The 23016-nt window shown below is 40.2% G+C and overlaps 1 protein-coding gene across 10 annotated transcripts in view; it reads right to left on the minus strand.

Annotated features, from left to right (window-relative positions):
- Positions 1-23016, minus strand: part of RAPGEF6 (Rap guanine nucleotide exchange factor 6) — a 146003-nt gene that overhangs the window by 100678 nt on the left and 22309 nt on the right. For 9 of the 10 annotated variants that reach the window (XM_083428779.1, XM_083428780.1, XM_083428773.1 and 6 more), the window contains exons 5-6: positions 12623-12692; positions 6649-6792 (exon numbers count right to left, since the gene is read on the minus strand). In XM_083428779.1, the coding sequence (XP_083284905.1) occupies positions 6649-6792; positions 12623-12692 (214 nt within the window). Of the gene's footprint in view, positions 1-6648; positions 6793-12622; positions 12693-12808; positions 12953-23016 lie in introns of those variants that run through there. The other variant, XM_083428782.1, reaches the window with a different exon arrangement.

Here is a 23016-nt window from a genome sequence, read left to right on the forward strand (position 1 = left end):
AGAGTCGGACACGACTAAATGACTTAACAACAACAACAAATGTTTCCTGCGTAAGCAGTGCCTTCACTTTTCCCTTCATACAAGCAGTGATTAAACCAGACAGTCTCCAATTAATCATAGTTTTCCATTTCATCAGAACCAGAAAACTATGGTTACCAGGTTGCATACAAGTCAGGATCTTAAGCTACAGTTTGAAGATGGTTTAAGATTCTGACTTTTTCCATTGCCAATAACCATGGATTCCCAGTTTGGATGAAACAGAAGACTATGGTTTATTAGAGATTTCCTGCTTTAATAACAGCTCACATGTGTGGGCAAAAGGTCCATTTACATCTCTGCTAGTTAAACTGAGATGTGTTTATTTGAGGCAAACTATTCTGTTTCATCTGTGTGATATATCTCTGAATGACAGTTTCTATATTCTATATAGGGAACAAAAAGCTTTCCTGGCTTATCTTGTAAAAGTGGATCTTATGGAGTCGGAAAGACTTTCATGACACAAATTCAGTAGAGGAAGCTTTTCCTAACATGAAGAATCTGTGTTGAATTTCATGCCTGTGATAAACCTCTTTAAAAGTTTCAGGAATAAATTACACCAAAAGTGCCTTGATAAAATTATTCAGTAAATCATTTTAGAGATGGCTCAAGTAAGTGAACCAATCAGCATACCATTTCAAACACCTAAGGCAGGAGCATTTCAGTTGGTGGAACTTCACAGCAGTCATGTTCATAAGCAAAAATGAATGGAGATGTTGGGTGTGAACAAAACCCTCGCATGCTTTCCTTTGTGCAAGCAAACAAGGAAGTCTTCTATTAACATTACTTTCCCAGTTTGTCCCAACCAGGAAAGCACAGTTAATATTCATGCATGTTCTGAAGCTGCTAAGCCATTGTTTGAAGCTGATTGATATACTGTATCCTGGTTTTTCCAAAGCTGCTAACCAGAATTTCCCAGTTCAGAAGAAGACAGTGTATTGGAAGACGTCCTAGCTTGTTTGCTTCTGCCAGGAAAGGGGCAGCAAAGGGGCTGCACACATGGCCGAAACACTTGTTCCTATCTCAACTTATTAAACCAATATATGATTGTAAGTTGATACAAGTACTGTTGATTTAAAAACACTGCCCAGTGGAAACACTTGATAGAAGACAATCTGAGAAAAATAGACCAAGAGACAACTAGCACCTGGCTTCCTGGACCTTATGTAATAACCTAGGAATCACTTTTTCAGTTGTTCAGCCCTGCTCCTGGCCCCTGAACAGTGATGCCAAGAGCAGATTCTTACATCAAGGCTCTTAATCAGGGGTCTCATACAATCAAAGCCATGATGCTGACATCCATCAGTCAGTACCTGCATCTTTACCTGTCCAGCCACAATTTCCATTGACTCCATTCTTATAGGCTCATCTCAACACTTATGAGAGCTACAAACCTGCTGGTTTCCAGGAGCAGCTGGATGCACAAAATGGTCATACAATAAATGAGCATTTCTTCCTACAAATTGCACTTGCCCTCTGAAATTTTAAGTGCTAAAATTGCAGCCAAAAGGGAAATTTGCATATACCATATACAGATGGCAATATATTCCGCTCGTGCTCATGGAACCTTGGATCCAACGGCATTTGAATAAGGGTTACAAAGCAATTGAACACCACAGTGTTCCCAAAGTCAAGGGTTAACAATATAAACTTCTAATACAAATATTTTCAAAATAGGTAGCGAAATGGCTATAAGCATTAGGATGCTTGTGAAGACAATCACCAAAGAAGATATTTTTAAAAGCAAATATATTACTAACTCTTTCTGTGCTGAGAATGGACGAACATTAAACCAAGAATTCTGGCTGCATTCCAATTGTGATACATACTTTGGCCGGAATCAAATAAATCTTTTGTTCCAATTAGTTATAGAAGCAGTACTCTGCACTCAATATGCAGTCCTGGCATGCTTGCTCTTAAGAAGTTGAATGATTTGCAACTATTGATCACATTTCAGGAGCAGACAATCATGGACTGGTCCTTCCATCTTCCTTTCTCCACAAGTAATGTAAGCAGTGTGTAGAGACTAAACAACAAAAGAGATGGCAAAAACTAGACACAGCCACTTAATAGAATGGACGGGCTTCAACAGTATCTGTTTAATACTTTTTTAAAAGACGGGCCATAATTTGCCTATTCTAACATTCTCTTACAATGTCTCCAATAACCAAGCCACGTACTTTTTCTAAATTAAAAATTAAGAAGCATTTCACTCTAACACAGATGCAGCAGATGACCTTCTCTGAGGCCACAGAATTCTGACACTTCTGTGTCATGGGAGATCAGTCACTCCTAAATGAAAAGACACAGTAGAATCGGATGCCCTTGTAGGAGGCTGACTGGAAGGAAGCACATCCAGAGTCTCACAGGACATTTTAATTATTTAATATATTTATTACAGCATCACTAGTAATGCTCTACGAAGCCCAACTAGCATTGACAACACAGAGATAGTCTCTTCAGGAACCCGTATATTCATGAGAACTGGGCCATTTTCTACATTCCTACATTTTCTAAATTACCATTAAAAGTTCAACTGCACTGGTTAGAACAGTACAAAGTGTAATATACTGACATTCTTCCTGGGAGCAACACAGAACAATAATTTAAAATTTCAGCCACTGCATAACTCCCTTAGTACTGTTGCCATTACACTACCTGGGCTAAGCCATGGTTTGACTTAGTGTTAGTCAGAGCTCAGATCATGGTTTGTCTCATTCTATGAGCTGAAACCAAGAGCCGGGGAAGACAAATCACAAGGCTGTGTTCAGAGACAACACTGAGCTAAACAATAAGGAGCACAGCAGCAGCAACACAACAATCTTCTCTCCAGAAACCCACATGTGTTTGATCATGCTAAGCTATAGTCTAGCTTAGCATTTCATACCAAGTGGCCCACTAAATTAAGAATATACATTGAGTAACATTAGCCACATTTTAAAATTGAAAATATCATGTTAGTTTCTAAGAGGAAAAGGTGTGCACTATGATACTTTAGAGACAGAAATGAAAGCCTTAGGTCATAATAAATCAAAGCTGCATCAAAATAATGTGATGGTGCTTGCTTCCTTTAGAACAAGAAATCAGAAGAGACAATTCCTTGTCACCTCACCAGGGAGTTTAGTTTGCCTGGTTCTTCATGCTGTTCTTTTGGATGCCATCTTAAGCCTGTTATGCTCCCTTTGAGTTACTAACCAGGCATTCAGCCAGAGAAGCAGCTTCCTGTAACAGTTGACAACATCGCTTAACAGCACTCTATGACAGATATGACTATCAGTCTTCCACACATCTTGCTAAATGAGCCTGACTAAAGTTCAAGGAATTCCCCCACCAAAAAAAAAAACCCCATCACAGAATTTTGCAGCATTCCTGTACAATACATTGCAATTCTCTGTATAAGCTCCAGACAAACATCTTTTTCCTGCAAGTACCAAGGTAGCAAATGAAGCAGTAAATTACATGTTCATAGATGGCATACAGAAGTAGCTTACTACTGTATCTAGACTGTTCAGGAAATTAATTCACCACAGTCACAGCTTCTTTCTGCTAACAAGGTTAACAATCATCTGACTGAAGCATTAATACAAACCACAAAATAAGAGACCAAACAACTGTCAGACATATTTGCTTAGCTCCCCTACCAAAAAACAAAACAAGAACAGAAAATAGACTGCTGAACTAACCAGTATCCACTGAAGTCCTTTCTGATTACATGTTTGAGCCCGGGTACATTCATGAGCAAAGAACATCAGATAACAAAGAGTAAGATGGATGAAAGGGACTTTGGAGAGCTAGCAAACGTTGTTTTTTAAAAAAGGAGACGAAGAGCTATTTTGCTTTACCCAAGTCTTCATCTCACACAGATGAGAAGTGAGATACCAGCTCTTTTCAAGCGGTTAAACTGAGAGCAAGACATTCTAGGCAGATTGAAACAAACTGTCCGAAACTTCAGGGATGGGAAAATCAGAGAGCAGTTACTGAATTACTACAGTATTTCAAGATATCATAACAAACTACTTGAAGGTATGGTTCACAGTAGGAGTGGGGAAAACCTTTTTTTTTCATTGGGTCTGCAATTGCAGTGACTGGTGCTTGAGGGCCAGCCATTAGACCCCTGAGCCTGAGATTCCCTATCCTATTCTTGGGTATCTTTTGTTAGGGTTGGATGAAGCTCACAATAATGTATCAATTTAATAGGAGATGAATGCATTAAAAAGATGAAAGTAAACTTACGAGAAATTAAAATTCTGGTATATAAAAGCTACTGGTCTAAACAGTACTTGAGCATAAAGGACATCTTGCTGGCTTCCCAGCAGGACAATTTGCAATGTATTTAATATGGGAACTGAAACCAGATAAGTCCTTGTTATGGAATGATTAGCATTTTCCAATGGCAAGTCCTTGCTAAATCAATTTTAAATTAATAAAAGAAAAATTCACATCCTGGATAAATGCATCCCACACAAAACTAGAGTTAGTTCCTTAGTAACAGGAAAAGAATCATCTGCTGGTTGTTCTCTCAGATGTCTGCAACAGTGGGGAGCTATTTACTGGGAAGAGGGAATCCTTCCCCATCACCACTGGGCTAAATAACTGCCCAACATAAAATGGAACAGTCTCAGGTGGAATATACAGAAGAGCCTCAACTTGACCAAAACTGCAAGATTCCCTCAATTACTGCAAAAAGGGAAATCTCATCTTTCTGCCTTGATTACATTAATCGAAAGTTCAAATTCCCATAGCCTTATGCTTCACTGACTTCTTATGCTGACATTTTTTTAAACAAACAGGTAAATTATCCTGTGCCCCTTGATAGAAAGATACAATACAAAACTGACTGATAAATAAAAGAGGGAAAAGATCTGAAACAGCTATTACTTTACATATTGGGAAAATGAATACACAGCCTGTAAACATACATCCCAAGTGCAAGAACATGTCAATCTGATTGAAGGATGTATTTAAGGATATTCATACATTCACTATCAAAAATAACCAAGTATCACAGACAATTCCTAATTAGTATCACAATTATCATCTTTTCCTGCTTTTACAGTAACTCTTGTACAAGAGCATACAGCCAATATTCTGAAGTTAATTACTATATATTTTATATTAAAGGCAAATATGAAAACCTTTTTTTTCCTTTTTCAGTGAAAATATGCCTGGAATATGCACTTCAATTCATTTACAATTACCACAGTACTGTATTCACTACACCAATCTTTTTCAAGGATTATACATTTTAAACAAAAAAGTCTTGCCCTAGAACTCTCAAAACAAGCAACAAATTCTCCCTACCAGTCACAATTTATTATGTTACCATCTGAGTTACTTACTTTAATAATTACGATTACTTATTGTAATAATTTTTACCACTGATATCAAATAATGTTATGTCAGCATGCAAGTATGGAGTAAATCTCTATATGTCTACTCAAAAGAGTTCCATGGAACTTACTCCCAGAAAGAATAGGATTGCACTCAGAGAACATTTTTGATCTTACCGTTATCCCAACTGTAACAAAGATAAAACTCTGCCTAAAGGTGGGATCAATTAATGTGTGTGAGCATGCTTTTTTCCCATGGTTGTCTGAGCAGAACACAGCACATGAATATAAGAAGAGCCTGCTGGATTAGGCAAATGGACCATCTAAATCCCGCATCCTGTTCTCACAGTGGCCAACCAAATGCCTGTGGTAAGCTTGCAAGCAGGTCCCTTGGTCAGGAGAACTCTCCCCTCCTGCGGTTTCAAGCAAATGGTATCAACCAATATTGTTCTCTCCCTTCTCTGTCCTGTACTCAGCCCCAAAACACTGTCCAGAGTTTAGGATTGCTCTGTAACAGTGAGGCTACAGTGTGAGGCAAGGAATCCCCAAGGGAGGCATCCACTCGCACAAGACAGCTCTTCCTGATTTGGGCTGATTCTACCCTATAGGCACACCAAGCAGCAGCCTGAGGCTTGTTTCCTACAGATCCCCTTCATTTACAGCCTGAACAAAATAGGGAAGAGGATGCAAATATGTCTTCTTTTAAAAAATAAATAAATCCAAAATTGAAGCTTAAACTTTCTGAACAGTTGTCTGTGATCAATCTTTTGGTATTCAGAGTTAGTCTGACAAAATGTGGATGAGAACCTAATCAAATTATACTTTAAATCAAAGTTTGTGCATGTATGTGCTTTGGTTAGCAGCCCTAAACCTTTTGTAATGGAGATTGCTAAAAACCTAGAAAAAACTGAGATGATGCATAATAGAGTCCAACAAATAATTAATCATACTGAATATCTGGAGTTTTGGTAGCAGCTGGGCTACCAGAAAATGCATCTGAACACAACTCCAGTTGATCAGTCTCAGTCTAAACTTACCAAATGCGACCACAGAGTGATGTGGTCTGGAGTAGTCTTCACCAACGGATAGTACATTAACACAATCCTTAAAAGGCTACAACTGCATTACAGTCAACTCCTAAATAGCCACCTACAACTCTAAGTCCAACAAAATCACCTTTGTAAATTTTATCCACTTCTTCATCTCTGACTTCATCAATATTTCCCACAGAAAGAGCAAGCCTCAGCCAAACAGGTTGGAACATGGAAATAAGTACACTCACCGAAAGATAGCTACTAACATCCACGTTATCTGTGATGGTCTGACGTTCTCCCCTCTGGTTAATCTTCCTAAACCTTCGTCGAGATTGTCGGAGGGGCACTTCCCTTTGCAGGATGTTGTCTTCATTCTCTTTCGAGTTATCCACCTGGAACACATGTTCAGGATCCTGATTAAACATCCAATTCTTCCATATCATTGAAAGTCTGTGTAATCTTAAAAAACTCATGAGAAAAAGCTCTACGTGAGCTAGTAACGTCTGGGGAAGTTTATCTGAAGGCAGCCTATTGCAAGATCCTGAAACTAGAGCTACACGTCTTCAACAGTGTTATTACAATGAGTTGGAAGGCCACAATTTCCTTCCCGGAAAGAGCTCCCCCCCCCCCCTAAACTAAGCAAGACTACCTTACCAGCAATAAAAAAACTATTCATTGAACTCAGACTGTTTAAAATTAAAACAGTTGCATAGTCACAGGGTAAAAGTTGTCAGTTTGATAGTTACATATTAAACTACAACCTCAACATACACAATTTGCTCTCTTCCACTCACCAATGTTCCAATACCTCAAAAACATGCAGCCAAACACTTAAAAAAAAAGTTCTGATGCGCCATAGATCAGATTGTTAAACCTTAGCTGCAGCTATAATGTTACAAGGCTAACTTTTTGAAACAACATTTTGAACCATATTACAGTAGTTCAGGCTGAAAGCTTACTGCCCTTCATGATCATTTATTCTATAAAAAGCAAGTCCTATCTTCACATTTCCTTTTGAAATCTCAGCAGGAAACAACACAGACAGACACATATATACAAGAAACAAGTGGCAACAGTGTCTATTCAGGATTTCAACTGTACATTACATGTAAGTGTGTACACCAAAGGAAGGAATTGGTTTATCTCTGCAACTGGCTGGGATGTAAAAAGAACTGAGAAATTAGCGAGAAACATTTGCACTTAAAACATTTATAGAAGGTTCATTTTCAAACTGGAAAAAGGTCTTACTATCCTTGTCTACCAATGCAAGTGATCCACTGCACTGAAAAACACACAACTCATACAGGTTTCAATATTTGAAAGAATTAGATCATTCAGAAAGGGTGGGAGCCTATCAAGGTTGTGCACATTAAATTCCAATGGATTTAAAAGGAGATTAAAGCAGCTACTTAAACTTCTCTCACTGAAATCAATGGACCTTAAAGTATGGGTAGGCTGTACCAAAAAATATTTATAATAGTTATTTGAGGAACAATATATCTGAAGAAATGTAGCCGCCCAGAGTGGCTAGGGAAACCCAGCCAGATGGGTGGGGTATAAATAATAAAATTATTATTGTTTTAGATCTGTTTATGCAGTTATGAGAATATTTCTACATGGAATGTAGAAAATGATTACAAAAATTATATTCATTCCTAGTCACTGGCATGATTCTTATTTGTTTTCTTCTGATTCTTATCTTTTCCGGCCGTTTGTGCACCCAGCAAGCAAAGGCACTTGACTGTCTTCATATTTACAAATACTTTAGCTGTGATTTTGCACAGTATGATGATGTCATTATCTCATGCCAGAAGCTGTTCAGGTAGTGACGACTGAGTACAAAGTTTTTTAAAAAGCATGTAAGAGATTACAAAGTACAGGTTACTACACTTCATGGATCATACACAATACACATTACAACACACACACACTTTTTCAAGTCTATTATTCTTCAAGCCTGCTGGTATGTCCCTTTTTTGTGCTTATGATGCGATATAAGGCACAGACTGGCACCTGTGAAATGAGTTCATTATTTGTATATAGTAGAGGTGCCACAGAGGCCTTCCCTGGCACCTGCAGGTTCTTAATCCCCTGCTGAAAATAAGCTTGAGAGAAGAATTCTATTGTAGCTAAAATAATAGGCTGTGGTGTATGGTAGGTTATTTGGGGGCAGGGATGCCCAAGACAGCGTCTCTGATTTGCGTATGCCCCTGACAGCCAAAAAGCTTGGCAACCACCAATATATCAAAACATTTTCTCCAAGCTCACTCTGTAGTTCACCAAATCTAGAATCCCCAAAACCACTTCTAGTACTTTACTATCTGAATAGGAAAGGTCATTGCCATGTAGCCCAAACCCTTTGAAAGACTAAAAATATCTTAAGTTCATAGGTTTTTCAGTGAGAACTGTGGACCCTCAGTACCTTCACAATCAAGCACTATTATTCTGTTCACAAGTGGAAATATATCATAGTTTTTTAGGAAATTATGGACCTATGCAAAGCAGTTTTCCAGTTGAAACAAGGTTTTTTTTATACACAACACAGGCTGAATATTATGAAAGCAAAAGGTTAAGTATGTTTGTTACCAGAAAGGCAAATACAATGAACTGCTAGCAGGAACTATAGTAACTACGCCCACCTGCTTCCTTCAGATATTGCCAGTACTATGCAGTTGAAAAATACAGTCAAAGGAACTGAGAAATCTCTATACGAAACAGCTTTTGTTGACAATTTCTCTTGCTTTCTATACTACAATGCTTCTTGGGCACTGTAGATTTCCAATGCTTCTTATGCAGAGTAACTTACAAATTTAACAAAACCTAACCAATAAAACATTCCATACAAGAAAGCTGAAATCATACAGCAGAATAAAGTAACAGTATAACATTTCTAAAAACAAAGACAGCAAAGGACATAGCAGTAGCCGCAACAATTCTAAAAATGGGCCATTAGCAATGGCAACCAAATTCAAGGATATATGTACAGTGGTACCTCGGGTTACATATACTTCAGGTTACAGACTCCGCTAACCCAGAAATATTACCTCGGGTTAAGAACTTTGCTTCAGGATGAGAACAGAAATCATGCAGCGGTGGCGCAGTGGCAGCAGGAGGCGGCATTAGCTAAAGTGGTGCTTCAGGTTAAGAACAGTTTCAGGTTAAGAACAGACCTCCGGAACGAATTAAGTACTTAACCCGAGGTACCACTGTATTCAATTGCACTAGTTGCCTCAATAGGCATCCAGGTGACAAAATGTGCTATGCAAAGTTGTAAGCCTAGATGGCAAAGCTCCATTGTTTAAGCCAAGGGTGGGCAACCTGTGGTGCTAAGGTTTAATTTCATGCAGGTGATAAGCAAGTAAAAAAAAGGAGGGGAGAGGTGGCATCAACTTGGCTTGGGCCCTGCCCACCACTGGCATGAAACCCACCCACCCTAAATCCAGTCCTTGAGAGAAAAAAAGTTCCCCTCTCCAACCCCACCCTGCTTTAATCAAAGTCTGAAAGAGCCATGCATTCAGTCTGATAGGACAGTAGTGAGCCCAATGTGTCACCCAGTATTACTTCCCATTCCTCTTACTTTTAAGGCCAGAATGCATACAGAGAGCAAAAGAAATATTTTATTTATTTAGTGCATTTGTACCCCATAGGGATGCGGGTGGCGCTGTGGGTTAAACCACAGAGCCTAGGACTTGCCGATCAGAAGGTTGGCGGTTCGAGTCCCCGCGACAGGGTGAGCTCCCGTTGTTCGATCCCTGCTCCTGCCAACCTAGCAGTTCAAAAGCATGTCAAAGTGCAAGTAGATAAATAGGTACCACTCCAGCGGGAAGGTAAACGGTGTTTCCGTGCACTGCTCTGGTTCGCCAGAAGCAGCTTAGTCATGCTGGCCACATGACCCGGAAGCTGTACGCCGGCTGCCTCGGCCAATAAAGCGAGATGAGCGCCGCAACCCCAGAGTCGGTCACAACTGGACCTAATGGTCAGGGGTCCCTTTACCTTTACCTTTTACCCCATACTTCAGACAAAAAAGGCTCTCAGAGTGGCTTGCAATACAATCAATTAAACCAAGACATTAATACTGTTCCCTGAGCACAACCATTAGGGTAACCTTCTGTGCTACTTTCCCTGCCTTCTGAGAGCTGAGGGTCAGGAAGATAGCAGTCTGCATTTTGCATCCTTCAGTGCTGCAAACAGAGCAACTACAAGTTGCTCCCCAAAAGAAACAAAGAAGTGTTTGCGTATGACGGTAGCAGAAGCCATCTGTGAGGAGTAATCAGAACTCCAGGTTGCCAAAGGAAAGCCACCATGACTTTTAATATGTTGGTATTAAAAAGTGATAGAAATAAAAACCCAATATAAGAAATGCATCCTATCTTCCCACTGTGCACAATTACTTTCAGAACAAAAAAGAGCACATTTCCAAGAAAGAACATCAAAATATATGGGCTCCTTCCTCTCCGTTACAGATGTAGACAAGAAATATATCCAAGAATCAAAAGGCTGGATCAAAGAGTAATACCAAAAAACCCCCACAAATGACCAAAAAAATATGGTGACTGCTGTAACAGATTTGAGTTCAAGGAAGCAATGGCTTAAAGTGACCCATACAAAGGCAATATTCCATGTAAATGTCGCTAACAATACAGCCACAGAAAAAAATAAGGCGGTTGATATTTTCAGTAACATCTTACATGATCCAGCTTTAACCTAAACTTTCTGGCAATACACAAAAGGAGGCAAAAAAAGGAAAATAATAGGTCATAGGTATATATCAAAGCATCAGCACTGGGCAGTAAGCATTAAAACAACTTCAAAAGCTCAGGTTTCATAAGCCATATCTTAGGTTTTAAAAAATGAAAGGCTTTTTTTTAAGCAAAGCTCTTTATAAGATAGAGATTAAGATCCAGAGAAAGGAGGGTATTTTATTTCTGAACTGCTCTTACAGTTTAGCAGCTTAATCCATTTTTCTGTACAGTACTGCAGATGGGAAGTTCCTGCCCACACTCAGTGAATGTGCTGTAGAATTCCATTTCAGTATCTTTTTAAATATTTCAAAGTGGTCGTGATGTCTTGCTTCAATTCCCAAGTTAAGTGTACACATGCATACATGTGCACACACATCTCTCAGCCTACACAAAGATATATGACATTTTACAAGTTCCAAAACAAATACAAGTTATGAAGCGCTAAGTGTGTCAGCCTCCACCAGCCTGGTACCCTTGACCTTGAGGTCATCTCTGACCATTAACCATGCTGACTCCGGTAGGAGGGCATCAGTTTGGGGGCGGCTGACATAAATGTACTACTGAATAACAAAACCAGAATAAAATTAAATAACATCAGAAGTTAGGTAAAGCAGAGGAGCATTAGTTATCTGTTTAGACTCGCAAGGGTCAGCAAACTTTTTCAGCCGGGAGCCAATCCACTGTCCTTCAGACCTTGTGGGAGGCTGGACTATATTGGGGGGGGGGGGTTTGAACAAATTCCTATGGCCCCACAAATAACCCAGAGATGCATTTTAAATAAAAGGACACATTCTAATGAAAAAAAAATACTGATTCCCGAACCGTCCGTGGGCCGGATTTAGAAGGTGATTGGGCCTGATCTGCCCCCTGGGCCTTAGTTTGCCTACCCATGGTTTAGAGAAAGGAGAAAAGGTATCACAATACCTGTAGAACATAACAGGATTGTGGGCCAGTGGTGCCGTAGTGCAGCAAACACACAAACAGTTTAGCTGAGACATATTGAGCATGGTGTCCATAATGATAGGGAAGCATTCATTAAGAAGATAACAGTCACTCTGTTCATACGTCACAGTAAGCCATAAATCTTGGGTTACCATGAATGAGCCGTGTGCTAAGTGCACACTATTAAATTACTCCCATTTCACTTTCTCCTTCTTGGTGCTGGCAGCAACAAACTAGCACTCCTAGTTTGTTTCTGCCAAACAAGCTGCCACCAGTAAGCCAAGAACAAACCTTGGTTTATTACCATAGTCAGGAGAGGAACACCCCAAAGAGTGAGTCAAGACTCATGGGTTTGTTGCTCCTGTTTCCGGAAAATGCAGAGCAAGACAGGAGTGCTTCAGCAAAATGCACTAACACACCACTCATTGATGGTAGCCATGGTAAGATTTGTGATAGAATTCTCTAGAACTGCAGCCAAAGTGAACATGACTATTTCAAGGGGGACTATGCACACTGTTTTTTAAAAGTCTATCCTTACCACAATCATTTCAGAAGGCTCCAATACAATACACTCGCAACCTCGTTTTCCTCCAGACTGCTTGCCAAAGCTGAGAAGAAAAAAGAAGAAGGAAAGTATTATTACACATGAATAGTAAGCAACAAAATCAAACAGAGGAGGGATGAATTATAGGAATACTAGTAACAGCACACTGTGAAACAGTACCTTTGATTGTATTTCACATGCCTATTAAAGGGGCAATATGTGTTTTTGATGCACCATCACACTATGCAGCTTGTTCAACCATCAGAGATTGTTGTGGCATAGAACTGAGCCACTCCCAAGTGAAAGATGTGAGAAGAGTATTGATGAGCCTGTGGGGCATAAGACCATTAGTTCTTCAGTGATGGAAAGACACTCTTATATGTATATGCTTGGCAGCAATCCTTGGTATGTGGGTTGTAATTATGTTGAGAGTGAGTGGTTTGCCCATGAATGGCTGCTTGATAGAGGTACCATATGAAAGAGTGAATGATCATAGAGGTTGTGGGAACAGATAGTGAGAGTGTGGTTGGATGAGTGGCTACATGAACAGTGTGTTTTATGTTGGTTAGGGAGTCTACATTTTTCTGCCTTGTAATGCTTTACGACTTTCCTGATATTGTTATTATGGATACTATTCATGTATTTTTAATGTAAATAATTTTAAATTGTTTTTATTGCTCTTATTGTGGATATATATTATACAAGTGTAGCTACTGTAACCCACTTCAAGATCTAAAGCTATCAAGTGGTCTATACATGGAAACACAGTAGAATCACAACTGCTGCGCATTTAACTTGCATGATCACAGCTTTCTGCGCTAGGTAGCAAATCAGCTGATATCACACAAACGCAAGGCAGAGAGCTTAACAGTTCTTTGCACACCAGGTTTTCCTGCAACAGAAAGCACTTTTTATCTCTCTGCCTTGCTTAGTGTTCTGGGAAATACTTGTGCCAAAAAGTAAGATTGTTCACACAGTAGCGGTTCCTTGGAGTGGTTTTGACACAATTTTGGCTTTATGCACTAACCGCTCCCCATCATCATCACCACTAGAACCTAACACCCACACAAGACACGACACGACTGTGACGAGGACAACAACAACAACAACAACAAGCAGCTGTTTTTAGAGTACAGCTCCCGTGCATGCAAGGAGCCAAAGAACTGGAATAACTGCCTATATGGTATGATAAACACCATGGTCACTACTAAACACAGCAGAACATCTTAGAGCAAGGGGAAATTCTCTAGTTGGACAGAAAAAACAGAAGTGTCCCTAGGAAATTTTGTTAGTTATCCCCCAGCTGAGGGAGGTGTGAAAGACTTAAAGCTGCATTTGAATGTGTGAAGGTTTCCTGACATATTATGTTTCTCTTTATGATTCCTGCTGATACAGTGTTTATTTTCTTCTCATAAAACACAAGTAATTATTTGCATGGATTTGTCAAATTGGCATTCATCTACAGTAATCAAAATACCACAATCAACAGCTTGCTCTGTGTGATCGCTTGAATCACATGGAACTAGATTTGGTCTCCTTATTGATGATGAAATTGAGAGCAAACATCTTACCACACCTCCAAAAATGTGTGAAATACAGCACAAGGAAACCAGGTAAGCATGAAAGACCTACCGTATTTTTCACTCTATAAGATGAACCAGACCATAAGACGCACCTAGTTTTTGGAGGAGGAAAACAAGAAGAAAAAAAATATTCTGAATCTCAGAAGCCAGAACAGCAAGTGGGATCTGGCTTCTGGGATAGCCTCTTGCTGTTCTGGTTTCTGGGATAGCCGTGCAAAGCCTCTTCAGGGCAGCGGGATGAAGGCTCCCCCTGCCCTCAAGAGGCTTCGCACGGCAAAGCCAGGACAGCAAGAGAGATCGCTGCGCAGGAAGGCTCCCCCAAGAGCCGCGCTCCCTTTAAAGGGGAAAAGTGTGTCTTATGGTGCGAAAAATATGGTAAGTTACAGTGAAGATTTAAATATTTTGTTTGCTGTAGTTCCCTTCCTTTTCTTGAAATTTTCATTATTTATTTAATTGAAAATACCCAATTAATCATTTGACGTTTCAATATCAGGGTAGTGAGAATGCATAATTGTTTGATTATTATGCGTATTACAGAACTTTGTGAGTTATTAAGAAAATCTTATTAGTTCCTAAATATTTCAAGTTCAGCTAATATCTCTTAGGGACGTGGGTGGCGCTGTGGGTAAAAGCCTCAGCGCCTAGGGCTTGCCGATCGAAAGGTCGGCGGTTCGAATCCCCGCGGCGGGGTGCGCTCCCGTTGTTCGGTCCCAGCGCCTGCCAACCTAGCAGTTCAAAAGCACTCCCGGGTGCAAGTAGATAAATAGGGACCGCTTATTAGCGGGAAGGTAAACGGCGTTTCCGTGTGCGGCTCTGGCTCGCCAGAGCAGCTTCGTCACACTGGCCACGTGACCCGGAAGTGTCTCTGGACAGCGCTGGCCCCCGGCCTCTTGAGTGAGATGGGCGCACAACCCTAGAGTCTGTCAAGACTGGCCCGTACGGGCAGGGGTACCTTTACCTTTTTAAGATCTCTTATTCAAGCCTTTTTTCTTTAAAATAGTGTTGTGCAGCCAACACACAACACATACTCAGATAGTATGAAAATGGGTGTGATCAAGTCTCCATGCAGGGAAAGTTTGAACTCCAGAATATTTTTTTTATTTTAAAAAAATGCCAGAAAATACAGATGTGATTCATCAAGAACAGATGTTTCCTGAAGTTATTCTAAGAATGCCTCAGTTCTTTCAAAATGAGAAGTTATAATACTAAGAGTCATAGTGATAAAGAATTATGATCATGATCAGTAGGAGGCAAGAGCATTGTAATTAGAACTGTCAAATCTCTTTTTAATAATCTATCACAGAACACAGAGCCCTCAAATGTGTTAACTGTACGAAACTTATAAATATGACTAAATGCACCTCTTTGTAATAAAGCACAGGAAGTGAGATTTATATTGAAATAAGCGGGTCAGAGTGGGGATCTCCAAAAGTTGAAATGGAGACAGGACACAGAACTACATTTTATACTAGCAAAACTCAATGCCTTCTGGATTACTCATATGCAGGGGCAGTAGTGTACTTAATCCTTTTTACAAACACATATTAATCTCTGCAGAAGGATAACTCCACCCTGTTTTTCCAGATTTCTTCAAGTGTTAGCGTCTGGTTAGGAGATAGAAGTAAAAAACCAGCTTGGGTGGCAAGGATGTGCATTACAGAGGCAAGTAGGCAGTACCCAGGTTATACTGTACCATACGCTACTCTTGTTGCCAAGGCAAGGGTTACAGAACAGAGCAGGCAGGAATGGAAAAAGTTCAGCATACCCCACCTGGCAATTCTTGGGATCAAGCTACCGTATTTTTCGCTCTATAGGACGCACTTTTTCCCTCCTAAAAGCAAGGGAAAATGTGTGTGCGTCCTATGGAGCAAATGCAGGGGGGAGGCAGGTGGGAAAAGCCCCCAAGAGCTCCATACGGCTCTTGCGGGCTTTTCCCCAGGAGGGAGAAGAGACTCACTAGCCGCATCAGTCCCTTCTCCCACCTCGTAGAAAAGCCCACAGGAACCACGCACCCTTTAAAGAGCGTGCGGCTTCTGCAGGCGGTGGGGGAATTTTCCCACCTCGTAGAAAAGCCCGCAGGAGCCGCGCACCCTTTAAAGAGCACACCGCTCTTGCTGGCTTTTCCCCGAGGAGGGACAAGGGACTGACTGGCCTCGTCAGTCCCTTCTCCCTCCTCGTAGAAAAGCCTGCAGGAGCCGTGCACTCCTTAAAGGGTGTGTGGCTCCTGTGGGCTTTTGCGGGAGATGGGGGAATTCCCCCACCTCCCGCAAAAGCAGGGAGAAGGTCTGTTCCCAGAGCTGGGGGGGGGGGGATCCTATTTTTTTCCTTTATTTCCTCCTCTGAAAACTAGGTGCGCCCTATGGTCAGGTGCGCCCTATGGAGCGAAAAATACGGTACTCTGAACTCTGTGAAACTTACTTCTAAGGAAACATGTATTGCAAACCTTCCCTTAACAAGCTTCTAGTGAAGAATACTTAAAAACCACAGTAAAATATAGTAAAGCAGCAGCACACATAAGCAGCAACAAGTGGGGTAAGTAAAAATGCCCCATCTCACCAAAAACCAGTGCAAAGAGTCCTGGCTTGCTGTTAAAACCTATATAATATTGGGGGGTGGAGAGTGCCATAGCTCAGGGGCTACCACTGAAAAGGCAGCCTTGTTTAAACTTTGTCATATACTGGACTAAACAAGAAATATGTTTCAAATTGGACGATGTACAGAATTAATGAATCAAATCATAGGATATATATTCCAGAAGCATATTTTCTGAAATTATCAGAAATAGTAATATATACCACATTAGCGGTTATTAAAACATTTTATCATCTACTTGTGAGGGGTTTGCATTAAAAGTGTTGCAACAAGGGCTGGTACATATAGAATGTTTAATGATAGTCATACTCTGAGTAGACCCAATGACATCAGTGGACAAGTAACTTGAGTCCATTAATTTCATTGGAAATACTCCAACAATCATCTAACTACAGTATGGATGACAAAACCTCAACTGAACCCACTGAAGGTCCCTGGCAGTCAGTGTAGACAATATTGACCCAGATATAGCATCCTCAGCTCTACTGAACAACCTCAACCTTCAAAAAAAAAAATAATCAGTGCCTTATTGTTTGAATATTACAGCTCAGTCTGGTGTTTGCAGTTTAAAAAAATGATCATTGGGAGCAATCTGCTAAGGCATCAAAAAGTTACTATACTAACATGAGCAAAGCTTTCTATTATAATAGAACCTTTTTCAATTAGTACATGCTCTTGCTTCAGTGCATTATTGTGCTCTGTTCCTCTGACGCTTTAACCTCTCTTCTACTTCAAGAGAAATACTCACGCATATGTATGTGGAAGAAAAAATATTGCATGCATGCTGACACACTAAGCAGGATGCATTTGTTAAGCTTAAACATTTTTTCTTTCCCTGCTGCCCTCCATGCCCTGCCAACTTAAAAGTTCCTTTTCTTGTGCTTGAGGAAATCTGTTTCTTATCCCCAGTCTCTGTGGTGCTACATACATCTTAAGAAATCTCTCTTTTTTTAGGCCTTTCATTATTAGATTGCAGAAAAGGTTTCATACCTGAGAGTTATTATAATTTTTATGACCTTGAAGAAAAACTGCAGCATCTATAGCGCAAACATTTTACAGTTCCCACAAGAAGCAAAAGACAAAAAGCCTCCATATTCCATTATTTACCCCTTCAAAAGGCTTAGGCTTCACGTAAGTGACAACTATAGGAGATCTACAAGTAATGCCCATAAGGAAGTTCCATAAAATCAGCACTTAATGGATCACATCCTACATTTCCATGTAGATCTAAGTTTGGGAAATCAACTAAGAGAGTCAACAGGACCACTGGATGGCAAGGAGGTCAAAACAAGATGGCAGAAAATGAATTATTTGCATCTGTCTTCACTATATAAGGCAGCTTTCTGTGCCTGAACTACCTTTCACAGGAAGGTAGTCTTAGGAAGTGTGGTAAATGGTGGCAAAAAATGACAATGTATCTCAATGAGAGGGTAAAAGAGGCAAGGGAAGGAACTTAGCTGAAGCAGTCCACTCTCAGTGAGCCTCCATGAAGTCAAGCAGCTACAAGTTGAGTGTGGAGCATCAAACATGTGGTGAGGCTCTACAGAAACTGAACAGTCTGAAGTAGCCTTTAAAATATTGCTAAACATAACAGCTTTAGTTTCATCAATTCTTAATTCTAGATTCTCTGTTCATTCCTGATCTTATATTATTCTGTTTTAATGATGCATTTCATCTTATGGCAGTTTTTGTTGTTTGCATGTTTTTAATTTTGTTTGTTTTGATTTAGAGAGCCAATTGATATTTTTGTTGTTGTTATACAGTATAAATAATATTAACAAACAAAAGAGGCACTTCAGTTCTTTTGACAAGATTGGCTTTCAAAAGCATATTTCTTGTCACAACCAGCACAAAAGGATTATATTGGACTCTTAAAATACTACAAGATACCTGAATCCAATGGCATGGCTGGACAATTCAAACCAGTAAAGTATATAAAAATCAACTTTTGACTGTAGGACTCATTTTTAAAGGGAAAAACTGGTCTGTGCTTCATCACAATCTCTGTGAACTTAGAAGGTCTCAAATAGCAGGTTGGGAGTTCTGTGGACTTCTAAGCTACGAGCACAGAGTAATGCTCAGCAATTCTATTAACTACTACAGTTTTATCTTTTGACTTAGCGGTTGCCTGGAACAAAATAATAAAAGCTGTAATTTATTTCAATTAAACAACATTAAATTTGCTTTAAATAACAGATAAAAACAAGAAAAAAGCACCAGAGAACAACTGAATCCACCACATGCAGTTAAATCCCTGAGAAGGAATTCACAAAATGTTTATTACTCAGATTACATCTATCTTCTCACTAAAACTCCAGTTCCTGCCATGCATTGTTATGCAACAGCTATTCCTTCTATATTTGTATATCCCAGAATACAAGTACTCATGCCAGAATTATAAAACTCATGTTTTTTTTTAAAAAAAATGCCAAGCCACAATAGAAAAGGATCAGGAAGTCCTTCTGAACTACATAATTTAATAAAACCACATCATTTTTCATTTATAATCTGCTACTCCAATAGTAAAACAATATACAATAGAAACGATTCCCAGCCAATTTCACAAACTGCATAAACTGGAATACGCAAATAAATTCAGAACACAGCATTCTAACTTAGCTGATTAATGGATTGGGAAATAAAACTGATAAGCACTTTTGGCAGGTCTCAGACTGCTAATCCTACATTTTCCCACATTCAGCTTTCCCTTATGAATGTGATTCTGTTGGGTGCAGTATCTTCAGTAAGACTGTGAATGCCACAAGGAAGCATTCCTGCATATGATTTCCTAACTCCCAGACTAATGCCTGCATTCCCATATGAAAATGTGAAATCCACAAGATATACATTAGATATTGTAACTTTCCTCAAAAAATGAAAACACACCAAGATAATTACTCTTCGAGCAAACCAGACATTTCCAACAAATAATTCCTTGCTCCCTCATTTCAAAAATTACCATTTGTGAGGTGGCTGGGTTTGTAAAAGACGTGACTATTTATAGTAAATATGATATACTAAATATTTAATTTACTACTGAAAGAGAGATTCACAATAAAAAAAACCAAGCATCTCTGTTCTATTTGAAGAACAAGCACACATGGAAAGAATTACTACCTGAGAATTTTTGGACCAATAAGGAAACTCATCATAAGACAGAGAAATTGAAGTTGAAAAGCAATTGTGTGCAATGGCTTTTTCCCGCCTGCGGATTGGAACATCCCTTTTTCCTGTGGCTCCCAGAGAGCATTCCAAGACCTTTGTATATAAAAACCAATGCTACCCCCAAATGGGCCCAAGGAGATTTTCAAGAGACTGATACACAAGAACTACATACCTCCTCAGCCACTAAGACAGTGTGGATGCTGTCACCTTCTCACTAAAGAACTTCTCCCAAAATCATACAAAGAAGGTGTCCAAATTCCTTACAGACACAACCCTATCCAAATAAAAATATGGAGTGCCCTCCATTTGTGCGCACATTTGCAAAAAACCAAGTTTACCTTGAGCAAGAATGATGGATCAGTTCTAAGCACTATTTTATCCTGGTTAAAAAAGTGCAGATCTGAGGATCAAATAACAAGCTCCCAACTCGGGGGTGGGCTCTGATCCACTGGAGGAGGGTGTTGCACCACTTACGAGTGACCTTAACTAACATAGCTAGGGACAGCACTAGGGAGGAAAGGTGTTCCTTGCTTACGAAAGGTAGAAGAAGAATAAGAGTTTGGATTTGATATCCTGCCTTTCACTCCCTTTAAGGAGTCTCAAAGCGGTTACATTCTCCTTTCCCTTCCTCCCCCACAACAAACACTCTGTGAGGTGAGTGGGCTGAGAGACTTCAGAGAAGTGTGACTGGCCCAAGGTCACCCAGCAGCTGCATGTGGAGGAGCAGAGACACAAACCCGGTTCCCCAGATTACGAGACTACCGCTCTTAACCACTACACCACACTGGCTCCAAATCCTCCTTAGGGAATCCTCCTATCCTCCTATCCTTCCTCAAGTCTGAGCCGGTGGCAGGGAGTAAGCTAATGGTGCCCAAGGCGGGTGCATGGGGCACACCCTCGAGAAGGGTGGGGCCTGCCACAGCCAGGTGCCTCATGCTCCGCAGCCTCTCTCTGCCCCTGGGTCAGGCTTGACTTGGGAGTGGAGCTGCAGCTGGTGGCATTGGGCTGTTGCATGAAGAAATTGTCTCTGCAGCTCCCTTGTGTACCAGGACCAGGCTACGAATACGTGCCATGGGCCATGGCTCCCAAAGCCCCCCATGCTATGCCACTGGACTAAACCTGTCTGAAATCTTCTAAGCTGTCCAGTGAATATCTCAGAGAACTCTGTCCCTACCTACAGCAAATACCTATTCCCCCCCCCCCTGCACCCCACACACTGTTTGCTGCAAATGCCATCGTTGCTGGCCAAGGTTTTGGACTGCAGCCTTAGTTATGGATATAACATCCTTAAAGTTACGGTACACATTTAATGTAAACTAACTGTTGGAACATAGCCATATATCTAATCTAATATGAATAAATTTGTTTTTTATCTTTTAAATATGGATCTGCCTGTTTATCCAATGCCTGAAGCCCAATATCCTGCCCTGCTACTCTACTAGAACACCAAGGGAAAAGTTTTATTTAAGTTTTATAGTGATAGTGGAATTATAAAGGGATATCAGAACCACATAATCCATAGGTTAGCGGCATACTTCACATGCGGTGTCCCTGGAGTGAAATATAAAAACTTTTATTTCTCCACATTTAGTGGCAATCAGTGAGATAAAAGCATCACATTATTTACAGAACTAGAAAGTCTGTAAACAATGTTCAAAATGAAATGGGGGAAAGTGCTATTAAAGAAAAGAACACACGAAAATGGGTATCCTCCACTTTAGCAAAAATCCAGGCTCTAAGGTACATTTGCCTGAAAGTGAACACCTACACACGTGGGGGGAAATTATGCTTCACTAAAAGCTTCCAGATAAAGTGGGAAGATACTTATGCAACTCCTTTACAGGAAAAGAACTAGTGCAGAAAAGAATACATAGGATATATCTGAAATGCTCCCACAATTATGGGTGAAGCTGTCATGCTGGCAACAAATGGCAACAGCAGCATCTCATTTAGTAGTGTTGGCTATTTAGCATAATAAAGTAGAAAATGGGCTTACATGAACATACTATGAATAAATTCTTCAATGCTTGCCACACAGTATATTGAAGAAAGTGTTAAAAGTAAACACTATTCCACCACAAGCTAGGTTTGTATGAACACACTTATTTTATGTTCAGATAGATGTGTCGAAAGAAAGAACCATACAAACACCACAGAACAAATTCAACAAATCCAGGATACTAAGAATTTTAGGAATCAATGAACAACCTTTATTCGAGTATACAGTGCTGCCCTTGCCATGATGGCTCCTTAAAACTATTATGTTCAAGTACAGTCTGGTTGAAAATGAACCGACCCACTTCCTTTTCACACTGTAATTCCAAGAACCATCTGTAGGTATCTTTATTGGGTTTCTTCAAAGAATAACCTTCCTCAGTACAGTCACCCATTAAATGTAAGGCAAGTTTCACTCTAGGTCTAGGAGCAGCAATATCTATTATTTGCTACAGCAGCAAATGCCAGGAGCCAAAGAGCCCTATATAAAACTGGAAATAACTTAAGGTACCGTGAGTTTTTCTCATTTTCCTTTCCAACTGCAGCTCTGAATGCTGCATTGAATCCTGCTCAGACTGGAGGGTTGGCCATTGTGAGAACAGGATGCTGAACTGGATGGGCCACTGGCCTGATCCTGCAGACTGTTCTTATGTTCTTATCTGGTCTCTTTTGGGTGAGCAGAGGCACCAAAATATAGACAAAATGCCTGAAAGTGTTCATCTGCGATCTCAACCCCTTGCCCTTCTTGATTTGTGCATCTAGCAGAAGACTGACTGGGTGAGTCCAGGGAGAGTTAGTTCTTTACTGTGGTATCAGCTAGATTGAAGGACATGCTGGACCCAGAAGACTGGCCAGTAAGAGGACCCTCACAATTATTACAGAGAATAGTAATTACAGAGAACTTCAGAGAGTGGTGGTCATGCAACTTTAAGAGTACTTGGTGGAAGCTGATTATCTTGACCCATTTCAATTGGGCTTCAGGCCTTATTTTAGTACTGTAATTGCTTTCATTTACCTATGTGCAACCCTTTTGCTTCTCCTTGCTTCCTTGGC

This window comes from Podarcis tiliguerta, assembly GCF_965153285.1.
Source record: "Podarcis tiliguerta genome assembly, chromosome: 2".
NCBI lineage: Eukaryota > Metazoa > Chordata > Lepidosauria > Squamata > Lacertidae > Podarcis > Podarcis tiliguerta.